The sequence below is a fragment of the Vipera ursinii genome, assembly GCF_947247035.1.
Source record: "Vipera ursinii genome assembly, chromosome: 5".
Taxonomy (NCBI): Eukaryota; Metazoa; Chordata; class Lepidosauria; order Squamata; family Viperidae; genus Vipera; species Vipera ursinii.
Window position 1 is genome coordinate 44,686,926 of NC_139518.1, and position 22,020 is coordinate 44,708,945.

Sequence of the window (22,020 nt, forward strand, 5' to 3'; positions counted from 1 at the left end):
ACCAGTTTGACACCCCTGTAGTAGAGGATAAAAAACTGGATGCTTGAAGAAAAATGGGGTACTATTCTAATTCTAGCCGCAGTATCCTAACTTGGTCAATCATTCCAATTTGCATAAAAGTAGGGCCAACAGAACCATGAAATTATAGGAACATGAATAAGATGGTGGTAAAACTTAGAGTCAGAATACAGGCCTTCATATGACCATGATTTAAGGTCAGGAATTTGGAGGTCAGGAGTCTTAATGAGCAAAACCATATAAGTCACTTTGGGCCTGACTATGTGACAAGTCGCTTAGGAAAAGCAATACCTATCTCCACCTGCAGACACTAAAATGGAAAAGAGATTTTTGTACACATTACTCTGAGCTGAGTCTTCTCCTAATCCAGAATCTTTGCAAAATCAAAGTTCAATAACAAAACCAGGTCATTAAAACAATCAGAGAATAAAAGTTTCTAGAGAAGCCCCGTATTTGTGGGGCCTCTTTGCAATTCATTTTTGCCCCAGCAGCAAAGAGTGTGTGTTAATTCTCTGTTAATCTTTTGTTTGTGTAACACAGCTGTTTACTTTATCCCAAAATAAACATGGGATTATAGTTAGGAAACCGGTATCTTCTGTGTGACCTTTCACCAATACACAATCATTCTTACAAGAGGAATAATGATATTGGGGGATTTAATTTCAGTAGGATCATTTTTTTAAAAAGTGAGATCTTATTTTTAAACCTGTTAAGTCATCACAGTCATTATTTCCCACACCCTCTATCAACCAATTCTTTACTGGAGTACCAAAGTTTGTGATATGTACCTAAATGCTGTATATAGTAAAATTCAACAAGAGCTAATTCAACCAAGAGCCATAGAGAAAATGTGGAACATCTTTGTGCCATCCAGACATCATCCAGATTATTTTACAGAAAAGCAAGTGAATGTAGGAAATACTTTGTTTGGGATCAGACTTTGTCAACTAAATGCCCCCCACATGTATAGGACTGCAGCTTCTGTAATCCTTGGCCAGCACAACAATGGAATCTAAGGATTATGGGAGTTGAAAGTCCAACATCTGGATCATGAGTCTGGGGAAAGATGAAGGTTGTATTTAACATTTCAAAATGTACATAGAATGCTCGGGGAAAAAAATACCTCTAGTCCCTATATATGCAGAAGGCAACAGTGGATCACATCAACATATAAACTGAGAGAAGGCTAAGATAAAGCAAATTCTAAACAAAGCAGTTCAACTCAGTTATGCAGTTCACAGCAAATAATATCTTATGGCTGCCTGTGCTAAAGGCACAAATGGTGTGTGTTGCTGTAATTTTCTGAGGAGACAACTTTTACAGAAACTCCAGGGCTGGCTCAATTTTGATGGACAAGGAACAGCTTGTAATAGGAGGCAGCATGCTATAAATGAGAAGATAGAAAGCAACAAAGATACACTTAATGCCTGGACAGGCCTGCTCACATAATCAACATGGCAGACTACGCAGCAAAAAGGGTTGTGATATTTTTATCGATGAACCATAATGTGTTTTTCTGCAAGCCGCGTTAAACAGATGGTCCATTTTCCCCAACAGAAGTATAGATGATCATCAGTACAGCTGGAAAAGGCAACAAAAGTCTGCAAGAAAACAAAGAGCAACCTTGGAAGCAAAAGACCTCCAAATCAACTGGTTTTCTCAAAGTGAAACTAATACAGCTTTTCAGAAAAGACTTTCAATATTTTTCCTAAAATATATTTGTGCCACAAATTATTTTTAAAAGTCCATTAGAGCCCTTTGCTCTAATGCTAATTGGATTCGTGTCTATGTGTCTATATTCCATTATTCTGATCCAATCACCCTCCAAGTTATCAGAAAACAGTATTGGGCTATCAGTATTCTCTTCTACTTGTTTCAGTTGTCTAGTTCTTTTGACTTTTTATGTCTCACACTCCAAACCCCCACTCGCTTTCCTCTGAACTCTTCCCAACCATCAATGTCCTTACGAAAAGGAAGGACCAGACACCCACATTTGGAGCTTGAAGAGTATATTTTTAGTATATGCATATTGTTTTGCTCCTGGATCTCAAGACTCCAGTAAACTTTGCAGAAGATCCTGAAATCTGCTACTGTTACTCAACAGAATTTTAGAAACAATATTCTCTGGGCTGATTTTCCCAGCTAAGTTATTCTAAGCAGCTTCTGGTCAAAGATAACTCCACCATTTGAGCTGTTTAGGTCCATGTTTACAAGTATCGGAAGGCATCACTAATTTGCCTGTACATCAAAATGTAAAGAAAAAAAAGACATTTACACTGTTGAGGTCCTGAGAGAAAATAAATGGCATCCACCAGAGAGAGCATTTCTTTCATTCCTTTTGCATACTTAAGACAAGGGACATGGAAGAGTCAGAAAATTCTAATCTTGGCAACATTATAACCACATAAATGTAAAGAATTGCTTAAGGCATATGTTACATGGCTATCTGTTCCCTCCACACATACATGAGCTGAGGATGATAGTGCATTCATGTCTAGTTCTCCAAATTTAGGGGAGTAACTAGCACATGATAACTTTCAGCAAGAGAAAAAGATCCAGTTCCCCATGTGATTATAATTAGTCTGCAAAGAGCCCCGTTAGCTGGAGAATGATGAAAGAACCAGGTTAGAGAAGGTGAAATCACACAGAAAATGCACATGGAGATTTCTTTATTACATGTTTCAGTAACTATGCAGAATATCCATCTGGACATTCTCTAGCTAGTAACTTGTGGGAAGCTGTCAATCTACACGGTAAGCAAATCTACCTAGGAATCTACAATCAGTAGAGGCTGCCACACCCTCCACCCCTAGTATCAATACCTGGTATTCCCTCTGTTTTCCTTTCTACAGCGATACCCCGACTCCCTCTACTCATTTTCAGGTTGGCGTCATCCTGTCTCACCATAATGTCTCTCAGTGAAAAGAACAAACAAAAAGACTCTACAGGGAAATTGATTTGCCCCTCCCAACCAGCATTTTAGCATAGCTGCCTATCCCCCAGGTAGAGGGCAGATTTAACCCCTGCTTTCTCACTATCTAACCAAGACTTTGGTCATGATTAACTTTCTTAACTTTCTTCCCTGATCTAGACATTTATCTGGACACCAGCTGCCTGTATATCTCAACCACTAAATTACACTAGTCAACAAATCTTCATTTTCAAATTTAGGACAAGTGTCCCCATATATCTCGCGGCAAGCAGAACAAGAAGAAATTCTAAGGTGGTTATCTAGGCTACAAAGAAACCATTTTAAAAAATCTAAAATGCCAATAATACCTCCTATACCTCCTTGATAACAGAATGAAAAATCCTCTTAGTACCATAGATGGCCCAAACTTAATGTTAGACATACTAATTGGGTTCACACAACTAATTTAACACAAATTGACAAAGCACAACTGCTATGTTCATATAAAAGTATGCAGCAAAAGAAATAAACTATTTTATGGCTTAATGGAACTACATTGTTTGCCCAATATGTCAGAACAATGGCTGAATTCCCACAATATGCAGAACCACAAATTAACTTCATTTTAGGCTGAACTGGACTCTTGCATAAAAATAGCCAGAACTCTTACTTGAATCTTCAAGTTTGTTGCCTTCTTCGAGAATCTCCAAGAGGAATAAAGGTGTAAGATAACAATCCAGAAATAAGCAAATCACTTTTTGGTTTGTTTGGAGTTATTGTTAACCCTTATATTTCCAGACTGATCATTCCAAAATAGCCATCCCTTACATTTATCAGGTGCTATTAAGCTTTATATACTGATCTCAATAGACATTTTTATATGCATACTACCAAGCCTTATACAGTATTCTACCTCCTAAGCTTTTTTTACAACTTGAAAGTCTGGAAACCCAGCTACCTTAAGTAGAGAACTCACAAGCATATATTCCTAATCAAGTCAATCTCAGCAGTTTTCCCCCCACAATATCTATCTCACCTGCTCTATACAACACACTCACTTAATGGTTAGATTCACAAAATATGCTAGTTTCATTTGTATTTTATGAACCCAATATGCCAAAATGTGATTAATGGTGAATTAATGGATGAACGCACTATGTAAATGGAGGCAATCAATTATATGATCCAGTTAAGAGTAACACGGCTCAGTAAATCCTAAGTTATCTTCTTGTAATACAATAATACATATACTTTTTCTCTCTCTAGAACCCACAGGGATGGTGAATCCTCCAGTTTCAATGGCGGTGTCTTGGGTATTCTGCAGATATTTAGCTGAGCTGAGCATTAGGAGCAGGAAATATAAGACACGGCACATCTGAAGAGCATGAGTTCAAGGGGCTGGGTGGCCAGAAATCATTTGCTAGTGAAAGGGATTCTGTTTATAACCAAAAGCTGTGGAAACATTTGTCTTCAGGTGAGTTGAATAACAATCCTCTCTTTCTCTATTGGCTTTGTCAGCTATCAGGGTAGTCAAGGTATTCCACCAGGGTTAATGCAAATGTGGGAAGTGGGAAGGAAACCTTAGGTGGAGCATCTCTGTGGAATTTACTTTAGCTGGAGTTTGTTCACCTGTGCTGCAAGGACCCAAAGGGACAGCTTGTTCCTGGCTCCTCCCTACCCTTGACCCAGGCTTATTAGACTTCTTTCACAGTAGTCTTCCTTCTGGGATGGATTAGATCTTTGAAAAGAAAAGGACAATATGAAGGAAGATGCCTGTAGAGGTGCTTCTGAATATTGAGAGCAGTTTCTGAACAAAAATGCTCTTGAGAATTTGGCAGGTAAGGCTTAACTGCCATTCACAAAGAAAAAAAAGACAAATGGCCCAGCCATCTTTTCTAAGTGGGTGTACAATCTTTTCAGGCTAACGCTTCCTTCAAGCAAGAGAGAGAAAATTCACTTCTTCCTTAAACATAACATAATGAATAGAAACAACCAGCAGTTAGCCCCAAATCACCCCAAACGGCTGATTCATATACTTTTGTTTTCACACTCCTATAAATTCCCACATACACAGTCTCACCTTGTGATACTCACACTCCAAAGCCTGTCATTCTCCCCCTCCACATACTGTTCATTACCAACATCAAAGCAGCACATTCATCAGAAGAAGCCAGTGATTTTCTGTCAGTGCCAGAGAGCTTATCTTGTTCTTAGCTGGGATAACTGGGACCCTGAAGCCATCCCCTTCACTCCAGTCAGTGGGTTTGATAAAGCCACCAATTAATATGCTTGAGAGAGGGTGTCTCTCCACTTCAACTAAAAAAACCAAAGCTGGATCCCACCTGGAATCTATGTCCCCCAAAAGTTAACTCTCTGCTAAATAGTATATGTGAAACTGGATGACAGCACTTGATGCTGACCACATAATACATACAAGCTACCAGAATAGCAAGATTAGCAAAGAGGTTTTATTTGAAATGCATTTTTAAAATATTTTACTGTCATGTTAAGCATTTTCCAACTATAAAGATGTTAGTCTTTTAGTCATAAGCCTAGATCTATTTACCTGGGAAGAAAGTTTACTGAACCTTATTTTGGGGTGGATATATATTTCAGTTGTGCTATCAAGTGTTGTGAAGGATACTAGGATGTTATCCACTGTCAGCCATTCGAGGCATGCAAGGTCAAGAAACAGGAGCAATGTGGATTTCAAGAAACAGGCTATTGTTGTAGGATATAATAAAGCTTGAAAGCTTCTAGGAGTTTCTCTCTTCTACCAAACAATGTCACAGCGAGATTCTGTTGAATGTCCTTCTCATGCTTTCTTCTTTTCCAGAACTGCGTAATCTTTTTGAAACTCTTTACTTAGTTCGTTCATTCCTGCTCCATTTCCAGGGCCTAGTGGGTTCAAAAACTCTTGATCCAGTGACCTAGTGCCCATATATGACAGCTAGGCTGTCTTCATTGACCATGGTTTCTGGTAATATCAAGGAAGGGTCTTTGTCATATTTCCATTTAACCAGGTTATTATTTAGACATTTTCTATTATGCACTTGCTCATTTACAACATTTTGCCACAATCAGGCAGAGATGCTATGCTTTTAATAGCTATTGATCAGAGATCATTTAATTAGAAGAAATTCTAATGACTGATTAGATTCACTGATAAGATTCAGTGTTAGAGAAAGGTATCTTGGTTGACCCTTGTCTACTTAAAGCACAACTTTTTCACATAAAATGAAAAGGTGATAAATCTAATTGCTCATTTTAAACACCTCTAAATTTGCTAAAAGTACATCCATTCAATATTTGGAAGGAAATCTACATTAACTCTACACGTTTCACTGCAGAGTGGTAGCATATCAATTCTCCCAAATAATGTTATATGGTGGTTTTCTGGCTTGGTGTTGCTTTTAGTCTGACCTTTGAAGCAATTCGCTAGTGATGTTGGCTGCAACCTAAATTCTCACAAGATTTATAAAACATTGTTTTTAATGAGTAGCTAGGTTTCCGTCAATATAATGGGCTCCAGTATTTATCCCAGTCCCAACTTTTTCAGGTTAGACTGTTTCTTATTAAGAGAATATTTGTTTGACTTAGGGCTACAGTATAAGATTAGGGCTGAAAAAAGTCTAGATAACCACTAGACAGAAGCAAAGAGATATTTGTATATTACCTAACATTTAAAGGGACGCGGTGGCTCAGTGGGTTAGGACGCTGAGTTTGTCGATCGGAAGGTCGGCAGTTTGGCGGGTCGAATCCCGAGTGCCGCGTAGCAGAGTGAGCGCCTGTTACTCGTCCCAGCTTCTGCCCACCTAGCAGTTCGAAAGCACGTAAAAATGCAAGTAGAAAAATAGGGACCGCTACGGTGGGAAGGTAACAGCGTTCCGTGCGCCTTTGGCGTCTAGTCATGCCGGCCACATGACCACGGAGACGTCCTCGGACAAGCGCTGGCTCTTCGGCTATGAAACGGAGATGAGCACCGGCCCCTAGAGTTGGAAACGACTAGCACACATGTGCGGGGGAACCTTTACCTTTACCTTTACCTAACATTTAGCAGTCATCCAGAACTTTGCAGTTCTTTTCCACAACCTTACTTAATCACAAACATTGGTGACAATGCTGTACACTTAATTCACATTTACTGGAAATGGTCAGTGAATTAAAAATATTTAACAACAGTCAAATCATTCAACAGCAAGAAGAAAATTACATGGGCTAAATTTCTGCTGATTTCAAAATTCTTTTTAGAACACAATGGCAATTTTAGCATATTATCAAGTAGGTTAGCTTCCTCTTTTATTCTATGATGGGTATGCATATTTATATCTAGAGCTACTACATCTGGGCTTGAAAAATATGGATAACTAGATGGAAGCAAACAGCTACCAAAAAGCCCCCACTTCCTCTGACTCTGTACAGGTAGTCCTCGGCTTACAATCACAATTGAGCCCAAAATTTATGTTGCTAAGTGAGACATTTGTTAAATGCTACAGTTGTTAAATGAATCACTGCAGCTGTTAAGTTAGTAACACCGTTGTTAAGTGAATCTAGCTTCCCCATTGACTTTGCTTGCCAGAAGGTTGCAAAAGAGGATTACATGACCCATAACATAACTATCATAAATATGAGTCAGTTGCCAAGTGTCTGAATTCTGATCACATGACCATGGGGATGCTGAAATGGTTGTGTGAAAAATGGTCACGTCACTTTTTTCACTACTGTTGTAACTTTGAATGGTCACTAGATAAACTGTTGTAAGGCGAGGACTTACCTGTACTATCATCTCACAGTTGGCCCAAGTAATGGAGTCCAAGTCTGGTGAATATATTTATATTGCAGAAAGCAAAGGCTTCAGGTAATAGCTAAGTTTAGCTTTTCCAGATATGCTGGACTGTAACTCCCCTCAACCTCCAGCATATCTAAGGACTATGCTGACTAGAGATGTTGTGCATTATAATCCTACACATCCAAAGACAGTGCAAGTACGTGGATCGAATTTGCAGAAATCCAAACTACAACTAAATGGCAATATAGGAATATAGAAATTTTGTCTTTGCTACCATCTAGATTCAATATCACTTCCTTAAAAATGAGTGGTTTAACACATCCCATCAAAATGAATACATGCCACGTTCAATAGGATTCAGTGCTGCCTTCCAGTCACATTCACACAGCCAGCAAGGACACAACCTTCTGCCCCTTAGCTCAAGTAGATGTTTGGTCTCAATCTCAATTACAGATTTCAAAGACATGTAGCTCTGCATCATCACTTACATCAGTGGCTAGAGAATTCTGGGAATTGAAGTCTACTCACCTTAAAGTGGCCAAGTTTGAGAAACACGGACCTATGTGGAATTTATAAGAGGAGTAGGCAGACATTCAAGCCCATCTTCTTCTTTTTTCAAACGTGTCCTAGTTTGGACACAGACTAGGTAAGGGAACATTTCAGGGTTTATCCCAGACCCTGTAGTGCTATCTTTATACATCACAGCTGTGAAAATATAAAGTATTAGAAAGCTTAACAGATTTTATTCTAGCTATATTGCCACAAAAGGATTATGATTGGGTTAAACTATGGCATGTTTTAAACACAGCCTCCTGAATCAGAATTGGCTGAGTTATTCATTAAGCCGTGTAGGGGAAGGGAGGGGGGTTATCAAAGCCTTTTCTCCAAAATTCTCCCTTCTCCGCTATAAGGCCATTAGTATCAACTGCCTTGGGGAAGGGGTTTAGTTACTATGTCTATTTTTTTAAAAAAAAGTTTCTATTGAATTATCTGTTGCTTGAAAACCACTTGGATAGAATTAGAAGGATTTGGAAATGGATGTAAATAATCAGAATGAATGCACAAATACTGTATCTGTGCTTTCATTTTTTTGTTTATATATCATTTATTCTACCTTTTTACTGTACATTAAATACCACACTGTAGGTGTTGTTTTAACTGTAATACCAAATGCCTTTGCTAAGCAGAAAGCTGGCATAAAGATTATCATCATCAATTATAGTGGATAAACCTAGTCAGTGTGGTTAATTTAGAGTTCAATGTATTGTGCAAACTTGGGCAATCAGGGTAATTCATTTAATCATGGGTTTGCATGGTATAAAAGCACAGCTAATATGTGGTCCTTAGTGGCTTATTTTTAGCATGAGGGAGACTGCTAATCAAAATAGATAGGTTTTTCATGGGCTTAACAGGACTAACATATTTCACACCTGAAACAGGACGGGAGAATGAAAGCAGCTTTATACTAATCTGCTCATCTTTAATACACCCCAGAAGCCTGGGGAAAGAAAATCTGTGGCTAACGAGAGCTGCTTTGTAGCCTTTCAGGGCAAGGCTGTTGTGAAAGGCAGACGAACAACCCAGATGGTCCAGAAAAGGGAAGACGAAGGGGGTGGGGGGAGAGACTGAGGGATAGAGGAGAGTTAGAGGTGGGGACATCTTGGTGGCTGGCACCCAAGTCAGTCTTGGGAGGAGGGAAGCTTGCTAGTGAAGATTGGCTGCTGGCTACCCCACCCCACCCCCACCCCACGCGAGAGGCTCCTTTGCAAACTTAGAGGGGGTGGTGCTAAATAGCCTGGAGCAGAGGCTTTAAGTGAATCCAGCTTCAGCTCCTTCCATCCCACTGATAGTGACAAGAACCACACGGGGAGAAGAGATTTGCTTTCCTGGGCATAGGTACCTGGTTTCAATAGCAGACCGGCAGCTTAGTTTGACTGGGATTAGGACTGAGCAGTAAAGTTAGTTGCCAGTAGCACCTGCGGCAACTCAGTTCCACTTGCCTCTTTTCCAGCAGAGGCACGTCATCTCTGGACCATGGTCTTACTCTGTCAATGGAATGTCCTGGGTGCAGTGCTACTGGCTCTGGTGCAGGGCTGGGTGCATTCCATGAGTCAGGAATATGATTACTACAGCTGGCCTTCAGAAAACTTTCAGCATGGACGCTTCTATACCAAACAATCACAGTGTGTAGACATCCCAGCTGACCTACAGCTCTGCCATAATGTGGGTTACAAACGCATGCGCTTACCTAATCTGCTGGACCATGATTCTATGCCTGAGATCAAGCAACAAGCCAGCAGCTGGGTACCTCTCCTGGCCAAGAGATGCCACTCAGACACACAAGTTTTCCTCTGCTCTCTATTTACACCCGTCTGTCTGGACCAACCCATCTATCCATGCCGTTCCTTATGTGAAGTTGTGCGGGATTCATGTGCGCCTGTCATGGAATCCTATGGCTTCCCCTGGCCTGACATGCTCAACTGCAACAAATTTCCCTTTGACAACGACCTGTGCATCACAGTGCAGTTTGGAAACAACCAAGTTACTCAGCCACCAGGTAACAGCATGGAGGGCAGGGGAGGTGGGGAAAAAATTAATAGCTATTTCTTATAACATTCCCATAGTAACCCACTTTACAACGCTCCTTGGACTTTGGTTCCCAGAAACAAATCTTATGCATGCTTCTGTCTATGTTAGTGTTTCCCAGTGTCAAGGCTTCCAGATGTTTGGATTTCTACTATAGGTATTCCTTTACTTATGAATTTTGATCATGTGACCATGGAAATGCTGGCACAATTATAAGTGCAAGGACTGTTTGTGACTTTTTTCAGTACTGTTGTAACTTTGAATGGTTGTTAAATGAATTGTTGTAATTCAAGGACTACCTGCACTAGAATTCTCAGCAATCACCATGCAGGCTGGAAAGTTCTAGACTTAAAGTCAATAAACCTAGAAGTTGTCTTAGATTGGAAAACACTTCTGGACTCCTACACTCTGTCTTTTAAAGGTTCTACATATTAGGCAATTTGTACAGACATTTGCCACACAACACTGTTCCCACATCAATGTTTTTTCCCCCCTCTGTATTCTAAGAAAGAGCAGGACATTACCTTCTGCTTCATCATCCTCATATCTTGAGGACACTGGGGCTTTCGTTCTCTCTTGCTATCTGTCTATATATCCCAGTTCTTTGTAATTAACATGTGTGTTACTACAGTGAAAAATACAGTCTGTTAGTAGCCTCATGTGTAATTAGTTCCTTCTAATGATCTCAGGATTGCTGTACAGAGTTTCTTTTGTTATGGAATATTACTTCCAAGCCCAATTACAAAAGCAGTAGCTTTCATATAGGATGAAACATCCAACAGCTTTTTCTCTAGTATGCTTCTTGTAGGAGTGCAAGCTTTTTCACTTAATAAACTTTGAAGGTGTTCGTCCTCTCAGGCATGCAATTCTAGGAATCACTGCAGCAGCTTCTCTCCAATGGCTCATATCAATAAACACAATAGGGAGAGTTGGATACAGAGATTTCAGAACTAAAACTGACAAATGTTTGCCCACACACACAGGCATGCACATCTGCTATCTACAAGCAGTAGATAGCTGCAAATTCTTTGGTACAGCAGCCAGCTGGAGGCGCTGTTTGATCAAAAGAGAAGCCAGGCTAATTTCAGAGGTATTCTGATCATAGAGCAAGCTGGAATAAGAACGCAGAAACTCTCTGCTTTTCTACACCTGGACTTGGTGAACACCAAATCTGGACCTGGTAAGAACCAATCTACATCTGGGATCTGGTAAGCACCATTTGCCACAAAGAGGCTTCTGAATGTGATCAAGAGTACTTATGGAGGCAAAGCATATTATTTTGCTCCCAAACTCTACAGCATTCAGAGCAATTTTTATGAGAGCATTTTTTGGGGGGACAAGAAGCAGATATAGCCATTTCCCTAACCCCGGCTTTAGAAGCTTCTAAGGCCAAGGTTAGGAGAATAGCTAAACTCCAGCACATAGTGTTTCTCAACCTTGACAATTCTGGGGATTGAAATCCACATATCTTCAAATTGACAAAGTTGACAAATAGTGCCAGCACAGCTTTCAGCTCCAGATCATTTCAGAATTGCTCTGCTGTACAGCCTGTGTCTGATCCCTAAGACGGACAGAGTAATTCAGAGTGCTTCCATCAACAAACTTTTATTTTCCCTTTTTCATTTTATTAATAGCAAGAGAAAAAACAGTAGGAAAATAGAGGAATATTAAAATGATTTTGAAACATCAGCACTAATCTGTCTGCCTTGCAGATTAGATAGACAGACAGACAGACTCTCACAGAGCACAAAGAATTCCACAAAGTCACTATTCCTCGTTTGACTGAGCTATGAGTGCTGCCAGTGCAGGGGGAATTTGGCCCAAATCAAAAATTTATCATGGGAACATGATTACTATGAAATATATTTGGGGGTAATCTCAACTGACTCCTACCCCATTGGATATTTTGGAATAGCTAATAATGTCTTCTAACGGGGTTTCACCCTGCATTGCTTCAAAAGGGCAGTGCAGATCTTCTGCTTTTATTTTGTCCTTACTATCGTTTTTAGTCAATAACTTGATTGATTACTATAATGTTTGGCAGACTGAAGAGGTCTTTGCTAGCAAGAATTTTTGCCTGCCTGCTTGTAAAGCAAGTTATGTTTGGTGCTTGACGCTGAATCCAAGAAACAAGAATAACAAAAAGGCTAAAGAAATAACATTTCCATGCAATGTATTTATCTTTGGACAACACTTGGCTCCCTTGGCCAAGAAATGAAAATGAGCACCGTGCCCTGGAGCCAGAAACAATTGGCAGGGAAACCTTTACCTTTACCTTGCAATGTATTTTATGTATCTGGGATATATTTTTAATTCAAGCTCACAGCACAGGTCCAACTTTAATTATATCTTTCTTTATTTAAGCATCCCCATTTTAACATTATGTTAAAAATACAATGCAAAATGCAATTCAGTAGCTAGGTTGTTTTCAAGAGGGACGCTTCCAGTGTTGAATATCGCATATAATCTTTAGCTATAGGTTGGGTGAAGGTCTATAGCTCCCACTATCCAGTGGCCAACATCTAAGATGTTTGGAGTTTATTCCTTGCATATATAAATAGCACCAATTTGAGAAAGTTTTTTGATCCGTATTCTACTTCTAGTAGCTAACACTTCAAAAAATTATTTATATCGATAGCAGTTCTATATTATTTAGCTTTTACTTGAGGCTTTTTTCCCCCAAAGAAGTCAAAGTCTTTTGATATTTTTTAAAAAAAATCTCCTGATTTATAAAGATCCTTTAGAGACAATGTATTTTGATTTTCCTAATATCCTTTAAACTCACTCCTTTTATTGTCAAGACTTTTAATTCAAAAGCTAGGAAAAATAAATGGAAATCAACTGGGACAAAAATGTCTGCATAATAAAAGAAAGTGGGAACAAAATACAGGAATAGCTATATGGGGGAAAAAGTTTCCCTAAAATGTATTCCTATACCCACTCTCTTCAGTTCCTCTCTGGATGAACTGAACCCTATTTTTTGTTTGTTCAGGATATTTCATGACAGTTAAAAAGTTCATAACAAGGCAAAGTAATTAGTACATCACCATCATCACTTGCAATGAATTGCCCATGAAAACAGAGAAAGGAATATACATGGCAGAATGCTAAGTATGCCCAGTTTTTCTGACCTCATATTCATTTTTTTCATTTTACAGTGTCAAAGATTTGCACCCAGTGCGAGATGGAACACACAGCGGATGGCATCATGGAGCAGATGTGTTCAAGTGACTTTGGTAAATCATACACACAAAGTAGCAGCAGGGATCTGGGATGAGCAGCTGTTGGGAATATGTCGTATATTTGTTAATTTTTACTTCCCTTTCCCTGCTTGAACTACACCTATTTTCAATCAGATCCTTCAGCAGCTTCCAGACTGTTTCTGGAATCAAATCAATATTATTTTTGACTCACAATATCTCATAATTCTGACTGCAGAAAAAAGTCTCGTCTTAACCCATCTCATCTCTTAATAGATTGAATTAGGATATTTTCTCACATTTCTAAGCAGCATTGTCACTTAGATCTGCCTGATTTATATCTTCCAACACCTTTGAATATTCTCACATTTGAAAAACAAAGTTCTATTAACAGCCTGATTATAGAATTTGTTTTTTTAAGACAATCTCCAGGCACTAATAATAATGAAAAGTGCTCTATTCATCCCCTATAATTAATAGTATTTTCTGTACTTTTTATTTTTTAAATTTCTTTTGTAGTTCTCCATTTAAAAGGTTATATCATTTATTTGCTGCCTTGAATAGTCCTTGCAGAAGAGCCAGGGTATACATTTTAAAAATAATCATAATAAAATATTTATGTAGTTGTTGTAAATTCAGTCCTTTCAAAGAATGAGATCAACCAGATATTTAGAATAATCAATCTAGAGAAACAGAAATCTGGAAATAGCTGCTGTTAAAGACGCCAGGTTTTTTTCTTGTCAAGGAACTACTGTATAGGAGCAAGATGGTACCAGCTTGTTTACTCCAGTTTACTCCAATGCCGAATACAATACATTTTAGGTACATTTTTGCACCCTCGGAGAAGGTAGATCTACCCAGACTAAAACAGCTGCTTTGTGAAGGCAATTGTGCCATGAAAGGAAAGCAATTTACTACCACAGGTGGAAGTGGAGATGGGCTTGCAGGATATTCTGGTATCACATTAAGATTGTCAATCTTGAATTCTACTCTATTTGATTCAGGGATGAGCACATTTCTTACCCCTCCCCCCCAAACCTGAAATAACTTATTTTTTTTATATTTCACTTCAAAAACACAATTTGTAACATTCCCTTAAATTTTTCCCAGGGTTTTTTCCCCCCAAAATTGTTATAAATCAATACCTGACCTTCCTTTATTTCCAGATTGTATATGGTAACAACAAGCTCTTCCCAAGGTAGCACATTTTCTCCCACATAACCAAATACAGATTTGCTCGTTCAGTTCGGATGATCCAATTCTTGTGACTGTTGGAAGGTCTATTCATAGGTGGTATTCTGTTAGAAATACGGTAATCTGTGCCAAGTCACCCAAAGAATTCCCCTCACATGGGAAAATCAAAAGATGAAACAAGTGGTATATGAATATGACTGCAGTGATTCCCATAATGCAGGGGTGTCAAACTCAATTTCATTGAGGGCCGCATCAGCATTGCGGTTGCCCTCAGGGGGCTGGGTGGGTATGGCCTGGGTGGGCATGGCCTACTGGGTGGGCATGGCTAGAGTGCGTATGGCCTACTGGGTAGGCATGGCCAACTCTACATCGTTCGCATCAAGGGTGCCTATGGGGGCCTGGGCAGGAGTGGGACAGATCTGAGGGTCTCTGGCAGGAGGAGGGTCTCTGGGCCAGGGCCAAGGCAGTGGGGGCCGTTCCCTCACTGTTTCCAGGATGGCTTCGCGGACCACATGAAACCACTTCGTGGGCCGGATCTGGCCCCCGGGCCTTGTGTTTGACATGTCTGCCATAATGCTATAACTGCATTCAGTGCTGTTATGCTCCGTAACTTCTTTTAACGATCTAAATACCCCCTGAATTCAGACTAAAAAAAAATTGATGATCTGTACCTTTCCCAGATACTCTCACTACTGGACTTCAGAGGTGACCAATGTGACATAACTAAAAATCTGGTATTTGGGCCTTGACATCTGTCATGTGCAAAAAAAAGTAGCCAGTAGGAGAATGTGACAAAGGAAGAGTATGGTAAATCTCCCATTTATTCATGCAGCTTCAACTTGTCGGACATCTACTATCTTTTATCTTCCTCTGCCAGCATTTTAAAGGTCAGTTTTGAAACTTAAAAATAAAGGAACAATACTCATCAACTCCATAATTTGTATACTTACAATTCTATTTCTCTAGTTCTCCCTTCAGTGACTTCAGTCCTTAAGTTGTAATTTCTTAATGCAATTTATTATCTATACTCTCTTCCACAGTGGTGAAGATGCGCATCAAGGAGATCAAAAAGGAAAATGGGGAGAGGCGATTAGTGGCCACTCAAAAGAAAAAAAAACTGCTCAAAGTGGGGCCACTGAAACGCAAGGACACTAAAAAGCTGGTACTGTATATGAAGAATGCAGGCACGTGCCCTTGCCCTCAGCTTGATGACCTCAGTGGCAGCTTTCTGGTCATGGGTCGAAAAGTGGGTGGAAGACTGCTAGTCTTGGCCATTTACCGCTGGGAGAAGAAGAACAAGGAAATGAAATTTGCCCTTAAGTTCATGTTCTCTTATCCATGCTCCTTGCACTATCCATTCTTTTATGGATCAGACTCCCACTGAATGCCCCTCCCTTCAATTATATCCTTTTTCTATGGGTAGGCTGATATCAAGATACAAGCTGTTGGAGTCCATCTTTGCAAGGAGTCTGTTTTCCATAGGAAAATTGGATTTAATTAAAAATATTTTTAAGAAGCTGTGCATTGTTGATGGTCATCTGACTTCTGTAAGAGATCTTACAGAAATACCTCCTTATCCTCACTATACCATCACAAATCTTTGTGGCTTTGAGCAATGACATCATCACACTCAGTGTATCCTCTTTTCATCTGAATTGCTCAATATTTTAATGGAAACATATAATTAAAGTGGAACATTTGAAATAAATTCCTCCGTTTTCATTTCATTCTAATAAAAAGTCTTAAAATGCATAAAGATTAAGAGCAGGAAATCCATGTTTAATGAACCATTCATGTATACATCCTTTTAAACCTACTCTAAAGCGACTTAATACATTATTTTTTAACAATAGTCCAGGAATCAGGTTCCAAGCATGGCAGATCATTGTATTCTCATGTGCTTGAAAAAATACATATTGCTGAAACTAGGACTTTATTGGGCCTGACCAAATTTTGGCCTTTCTCAACTCCAACCCAACTTTCCTTTCTAGCTTCTTACCAAACCAAATAGAATTTCAAGCAAAGATTGAGCAATTTTTTTGAGATGGTGCTAAAGGGCAGTCAATACTTTTGAGCAAAAGGGACTCTTTACCCATAATTTTACTTCCATACATTCCTGCCATTAGCAGCTCTACTCTGAAACATGTAGGCATATTTTAAGGCAAAGTTGCTGGATATGTTTTAAAACTATTTCTAATATCATTCTTGAGGCTGGCAATGTATCAAAGTATCAGTACTCCTGTGTTTGCCTTCAAGGAAGGATGCCAAACCAACCAGGCCTTCCAGGTGGCTGTCCACCCTGCAAGATGCCAGACCACCAAGAGGATGGCAAACAGGGTGGAGTTACTTTCCTTGTCTCCTACAGCTGGGCACACAAATGCATATACAGCATTAGCATGGCTGGGGGACAGAAGAAGTGCCTAAGTAAATGGAAAGGAATAATCCTGCTTGCATACAATTTCATGTTTCATAGGGACTTATTGCTAGCCAAAACTTGCAGGGAGGAGAGTGGATGAGAATATCTTTTCCAACCAGGATAAAAGCTTTTTCAGATTCTCTACAACAGTGTATCTCAACCTGGCAACTCTAAGAAATGTGAACTTTAAGTTGTGGAAGTTTGCAAAATTTACATATTTAATTTAATTATTTTTATCCCACCTTTATTATTTTGTAAATAATTCAAGGTGGCAAATATATATAATATCCATTTCTTCTATTTTCTCACAACAATTCTATAAGGCAGGTTGGGCCAGAGTGACTGTCCCAAAGCCACACGCCTAAGGTGGGACTAGAACTCATAATCTCCTGGTTTCTAGTATGGTGCCAATTACTAGAGCAAGCTGTCTTACATGATACCCACACTGTAGATATCAAGATTGCTTCTGCCATCATTGTTGCCACAACTCTTTTAAATATTTATAACAGGTGAATTTTCATAGGTGAAAAAAATGGACATTTCTGAAGTTTTAGAACAGAAAATGGTGGCGGGTGGCAGGTGTGCAGGAGAGGGAAAGAAAGAAGCTGAAAGGTAGGTGATTTGTACAAGATAGAATTTGAAAAATAATACTTTGAAAATTGTCTCTTAAGAATCAGTTATGTAGGAAAAGAGCATTATATCACACTGGCCCTGAATATTTTCTCATACAGTCTCCACGAGTCTGAATTTTAATTTGCTATCCATCTCTGTCTCTTTTACTTTCCCCCCCCTAAAAAGTATTTTTCTTTGGGGTTACATGATGGCATTGCAAGCAACAGAATCATCAGTATTGGTGGCTTAGTTTCAATTCTCCATCCTCCGTTGTATTCCAGACATTATGTTGTGCCAAAATCCGTCGGACTGCCACTAAAGATACAGTATTTTGCAGTAATGAGAACTTTTTGTTCCTAAATCTCCAGGTTTAATTACTTCTAATGTAATCTGTATTTTTCCTTGCAAGAAGGTATCTATTTGCTAATTAAATAAAATGAAAATAGATTGTTAAAAACTGACAAAACAAACTTCTCCAATTAAGCTTCACAACTGCAGACATAGATCAAGACTTTTCCTCATAAAATCACCTCAAACACATACACAAATGCAATTTTGAAAGTTGGAAGCATAAATGTTTTGCTGACACAAAGGAACTGACCAGCTCTTGGATTCCATTTGTTCAACTTTCCATATCAATTGCTACTTTTGTCTCATCCTTCTTCAAAACAGCCTCCTAAATTACTTTCATGATAGAACTTTAATCTACTCTTATGAACAAAACCTCTTTGTTCTGCTCTCAAACTTAATGCAATCCAAACACATTTAAAAGGTTAGGGTTCACCCTCTCCAAAGAACAGTTGTAGAAAAAACATTCTACGTGTGTTTTTTTTCTCACAAACTCCACCATTATCCTGAAGAATAAGTGTAAAGCTGACCACCAGGAAACAGAACTTTCAGTTAGTGAAATCTGAGCATACCCATGAATTGTATCTTTTGATTTATAGTTCCTCAACATCATTTTAGGGCTTATATCGATAGATCTGCCAACGTGAGACCCATCTTTGCTTAAATACTTCTTGGGGGAAAAATCATTTGCAGTTATCTATTTTTTTTTGCAACTCTACCAAGAATGAATATTTTTGAATTCAAGGGACAACTACAGGCTTCATCAAGCTAATTTACTTTCCAAATGATCCTTTACGTTTTTAACTTGAAAGCCATAAACAAAATGATACAAATTTTAATGTGGAAAAGCTATTAAGCCACACATAAAATGCCCTGGGGCTGACTGAGACCTCAAGGTCTCACTTTATAACAGCCCTGACCCGACCCGTTCAGCACCCAACATTAGTTTCTCTGCAAGTCTATTGACTCTGCAGGATGGCCAGCAGCAGCAGCGCTGTTTCCTTGTATTTTCAATAAAACCCTAATAAATATAGTGATAAAAGCTTTACGTTATCTTAGCAAGAGGATTTGGCAACAACTATCAGGATAGAACCATAAGAAAGGCTGAGCGCCAAAGAATTGAACTATGGTGCTGGAGAAGACTCCTGCGAGTCCCCTGGACTGCAAGGCGATCAAACCGGTCAGTCCTAGAGGAGATCAACCCTGATTGTTCTTTAGAAGGCCAGATCCTGAAGTGGAAACTCAAAATACTTTGGCCACCTAATGAAAGAGCCTAATGCTGGGAAAGGTTGAGGGCAAGAGAAGAAAGGGACGACAGAGAATGAGGTGGCTGGATGGAGTCACTGAAGCAGTAGGCGTGAGCCTAAATGGACTCCAGAAGATGGTAGAGGACAGGAAGGCCTGGAGGAACGTTGTCCATGGGGTCGCGATGGGTCAGACACGACTTCGCAGCTAACAACAACAATAACAATCAGGATAGAGTAAATTGATCTATCCCAGTGCAATTGTGTATGTGCAGTTTGGAGAGGGGGACAGGAATTGCTCATTTGGTCAAGTTTTTAAAAAAAATCATACTGCACCAGTCATACAGGAAATTATTAGAAACACTGTATGAGTGGTGTACAAAATCTGAAGTAATATATGGATACTGCTGTATTGCTACTTGCATAGAACTTTCTCCAGCAGCTGACTAGTTTTTAAATGCTTATAGGTGGGTGGGATGAACAGATCTATTTGCCGCTTCTATGAATTAACAACTTTGAAGCCTAATTGAAGGTGTTATTGGTGAGAATATTATGCAAAATGTGTTTTCACAGGGTGGCCGTGAATCAGACATGACTGATGTTTTACAGACACCAATGCTGCCATTGATTTTGTTATTTTAAAAAAACAGCAGGAAGTTTTATCTTTAATTTATAAGCCATGTTTCTCATGGGACCTCCCATCTCTGCACAGAGACTCCTCTCATAGAAGCTACTAAGCTTCTGGTTTCATCACACATTACATATTAAAAAAAATAATGCATTACAACAGTTGGGAAGATGGCATCATAAAGAACATTGCCAACTTTCAGCATCATCTTTGATACTGTACTTGATGGGTGCTTGGAGAAATGGGGGGGGGTGTTAGTAGTATTCCAATAGACTGGAGCAAAGAATAGCAGCCATTCTGTCAGTAGAAAATCCTTTCTCCACCCCAACAATCATTTTGTGAACATCCACAATACTTTCCCAAATGAAACAAGCAACTCAAAAATGTTGGGGGTGCCTGAAGATTTATAAACTCTCACTTCACATCTTTAAGCAAGAATCTATCTAGTCCTGGGAAATATTTTTAGCACTGGAAAACCAAATGCCTTTGATGATATGTACAACTCTCTACAGCAGGGGTAGGCAACGTCGGCTCTTTTATGACTCACGGACTTCAACTCCCAGAATTCCTGAGTCAGCATGACTCAGGAATTCTGGGAGTTGAAGTCCATGAGTCATAAAAGAGCCAAGGTTGCCTACCCCTGGTCTACAGTGTGAAAGGGGAGATTTAGTTTATCTATTAAGTCAAAAGCATAGAGTTCCAAATCTATTTCCAGCCAGGCTTTGTATTTAGGTTCCTAATGTCCCCAAAGCAAAAGACATTCTCAGTTACATTCCTATCAGGCACACCCAATACTTCACCGTGGTTGAGTCTCAAAGGTACTGTCCAAGATACTGTCAGCTCCACAAAAAACATTTCCTTTTGGCATTTAGGATGACATATATTAAGCTCCATTCCTTATCCCACATGTCAGCACATTATAGCCACAATGAATGTGTTTTGCAGAAACCACCATATCCTGTATTGTCCCAAAGAACTGCTCCCATTTTCTTATTCCCTACCATGCATCCTACGTTCCATTGTTTTACCTGCCTAATGATGCTCTTCTTCCAGAAATATTGGTCCATAGCAGGGACCCTCTAGCCCTCAGAGCAATAAAAATTACTTCAGACTCTGAAAATGTTGCCTTCATACCCAAGGATGCTGTTTATTGGTAGTATATATATATATTACTCTGCAATAATCCAACAATGTTCCACTCCTGTAGAAGTGAACTACCTCCTGAGAAAGCTCCTTGACTTTCAGCTAGGCTTTGCTATTAGCAAAAACCCCAGTTAACTACAGCAGCTTATGCCTTTTAACAACGCAGGGGTGAAAAGCACACATTTTCCAGATCCTAGTCTGACCCTGATAAGGAGCTTTAGATAAAAACTAACAAAATAAAGTCAGAGGCATGGAAGTGGAAAAAGAGAAACACTATCCCCGTCTGAAATAGGCAGAAAAAGTAGATCCAGCTACCCCACCGGTTGGACAACCACAATTGGTCTTCTTGGCCCTACAAAGCCTGCTCTCAGAGCCAACTATAACCGTCATCTGAACAAAGGCCCAGCCTTCAGTTCAGAACACACAGACACACAGAAAGGAAGGGATGGCACCTCAGCAATAGTAAACACTTTGAGAGGTTTGAGGAATTCAAGTGCCGAGAGTGACCTTTCAAAAATGAGGCCAGCCAACCTCCTGTCAGCCAAGCTCCAGGGGAAAAAAATGGGGCCACAGACTAGAAATGAAATAATGTCTGCTCTTGGAATTGGGAGAGGGGAAGGAAGCCTACAGTAGTTTAGCGCATGAAGAATCCTCCACACAACCAGGATTGCAGTAACCTCCTCAGTTGCTTTCAAGAAAGAGAGCGGGAGCACACAGAGCAGTCAGCAGGTTATGTGTGCTGGCCCTCCTTTTTTTTACAAGTATAGGGAGGAAGAAAAGAAGCAGTGCTATTGCTTGTCTCCCTCCAGGTAGCAACTAGTGTAGTGTAAGATCCCCAGCAGATTCATCCAAAGATTGGATTCCATAAGGGCTCCTCACTTGGTGAGTGCTTGGTTACACTGCCCACATACGAAGACAGTCTCCCGCTGGG

At 39.6% G+C, this 22,020-nt stretch overlaps 1 protein-coding gene across 1 annotated transcript; it reads left to right on the forward strand.

Moving 5' to 3' along the window:
* The first annotated feature begins 4,241 nt into the window (after positions 1–4,241).
* Positions 4,242–22,014, forward strand: SFRP5 (secreted frizzled related protein 5). The gene is made up of 4 exons (XM_083364728.1): positions 4,242–4,403; positions 9,730–10,275; positions 13,463–13,540; positions 15,739–22,014. The coding sequence occupies exons 2-4, from the start codon at positions 9,753–9,755 to the stop codon at positions 16,080–16,082; spliced, it is 945 nt and encodes a 314-aa protein (XP_083220854.1). The 5' UTR covers positions 4,242–4,403; positions 9,730–9,752; the 3' UTR covers positions 16,083–22,014.
* Positions 22,015–22,020: the final 6 nt, after the last annotated feature.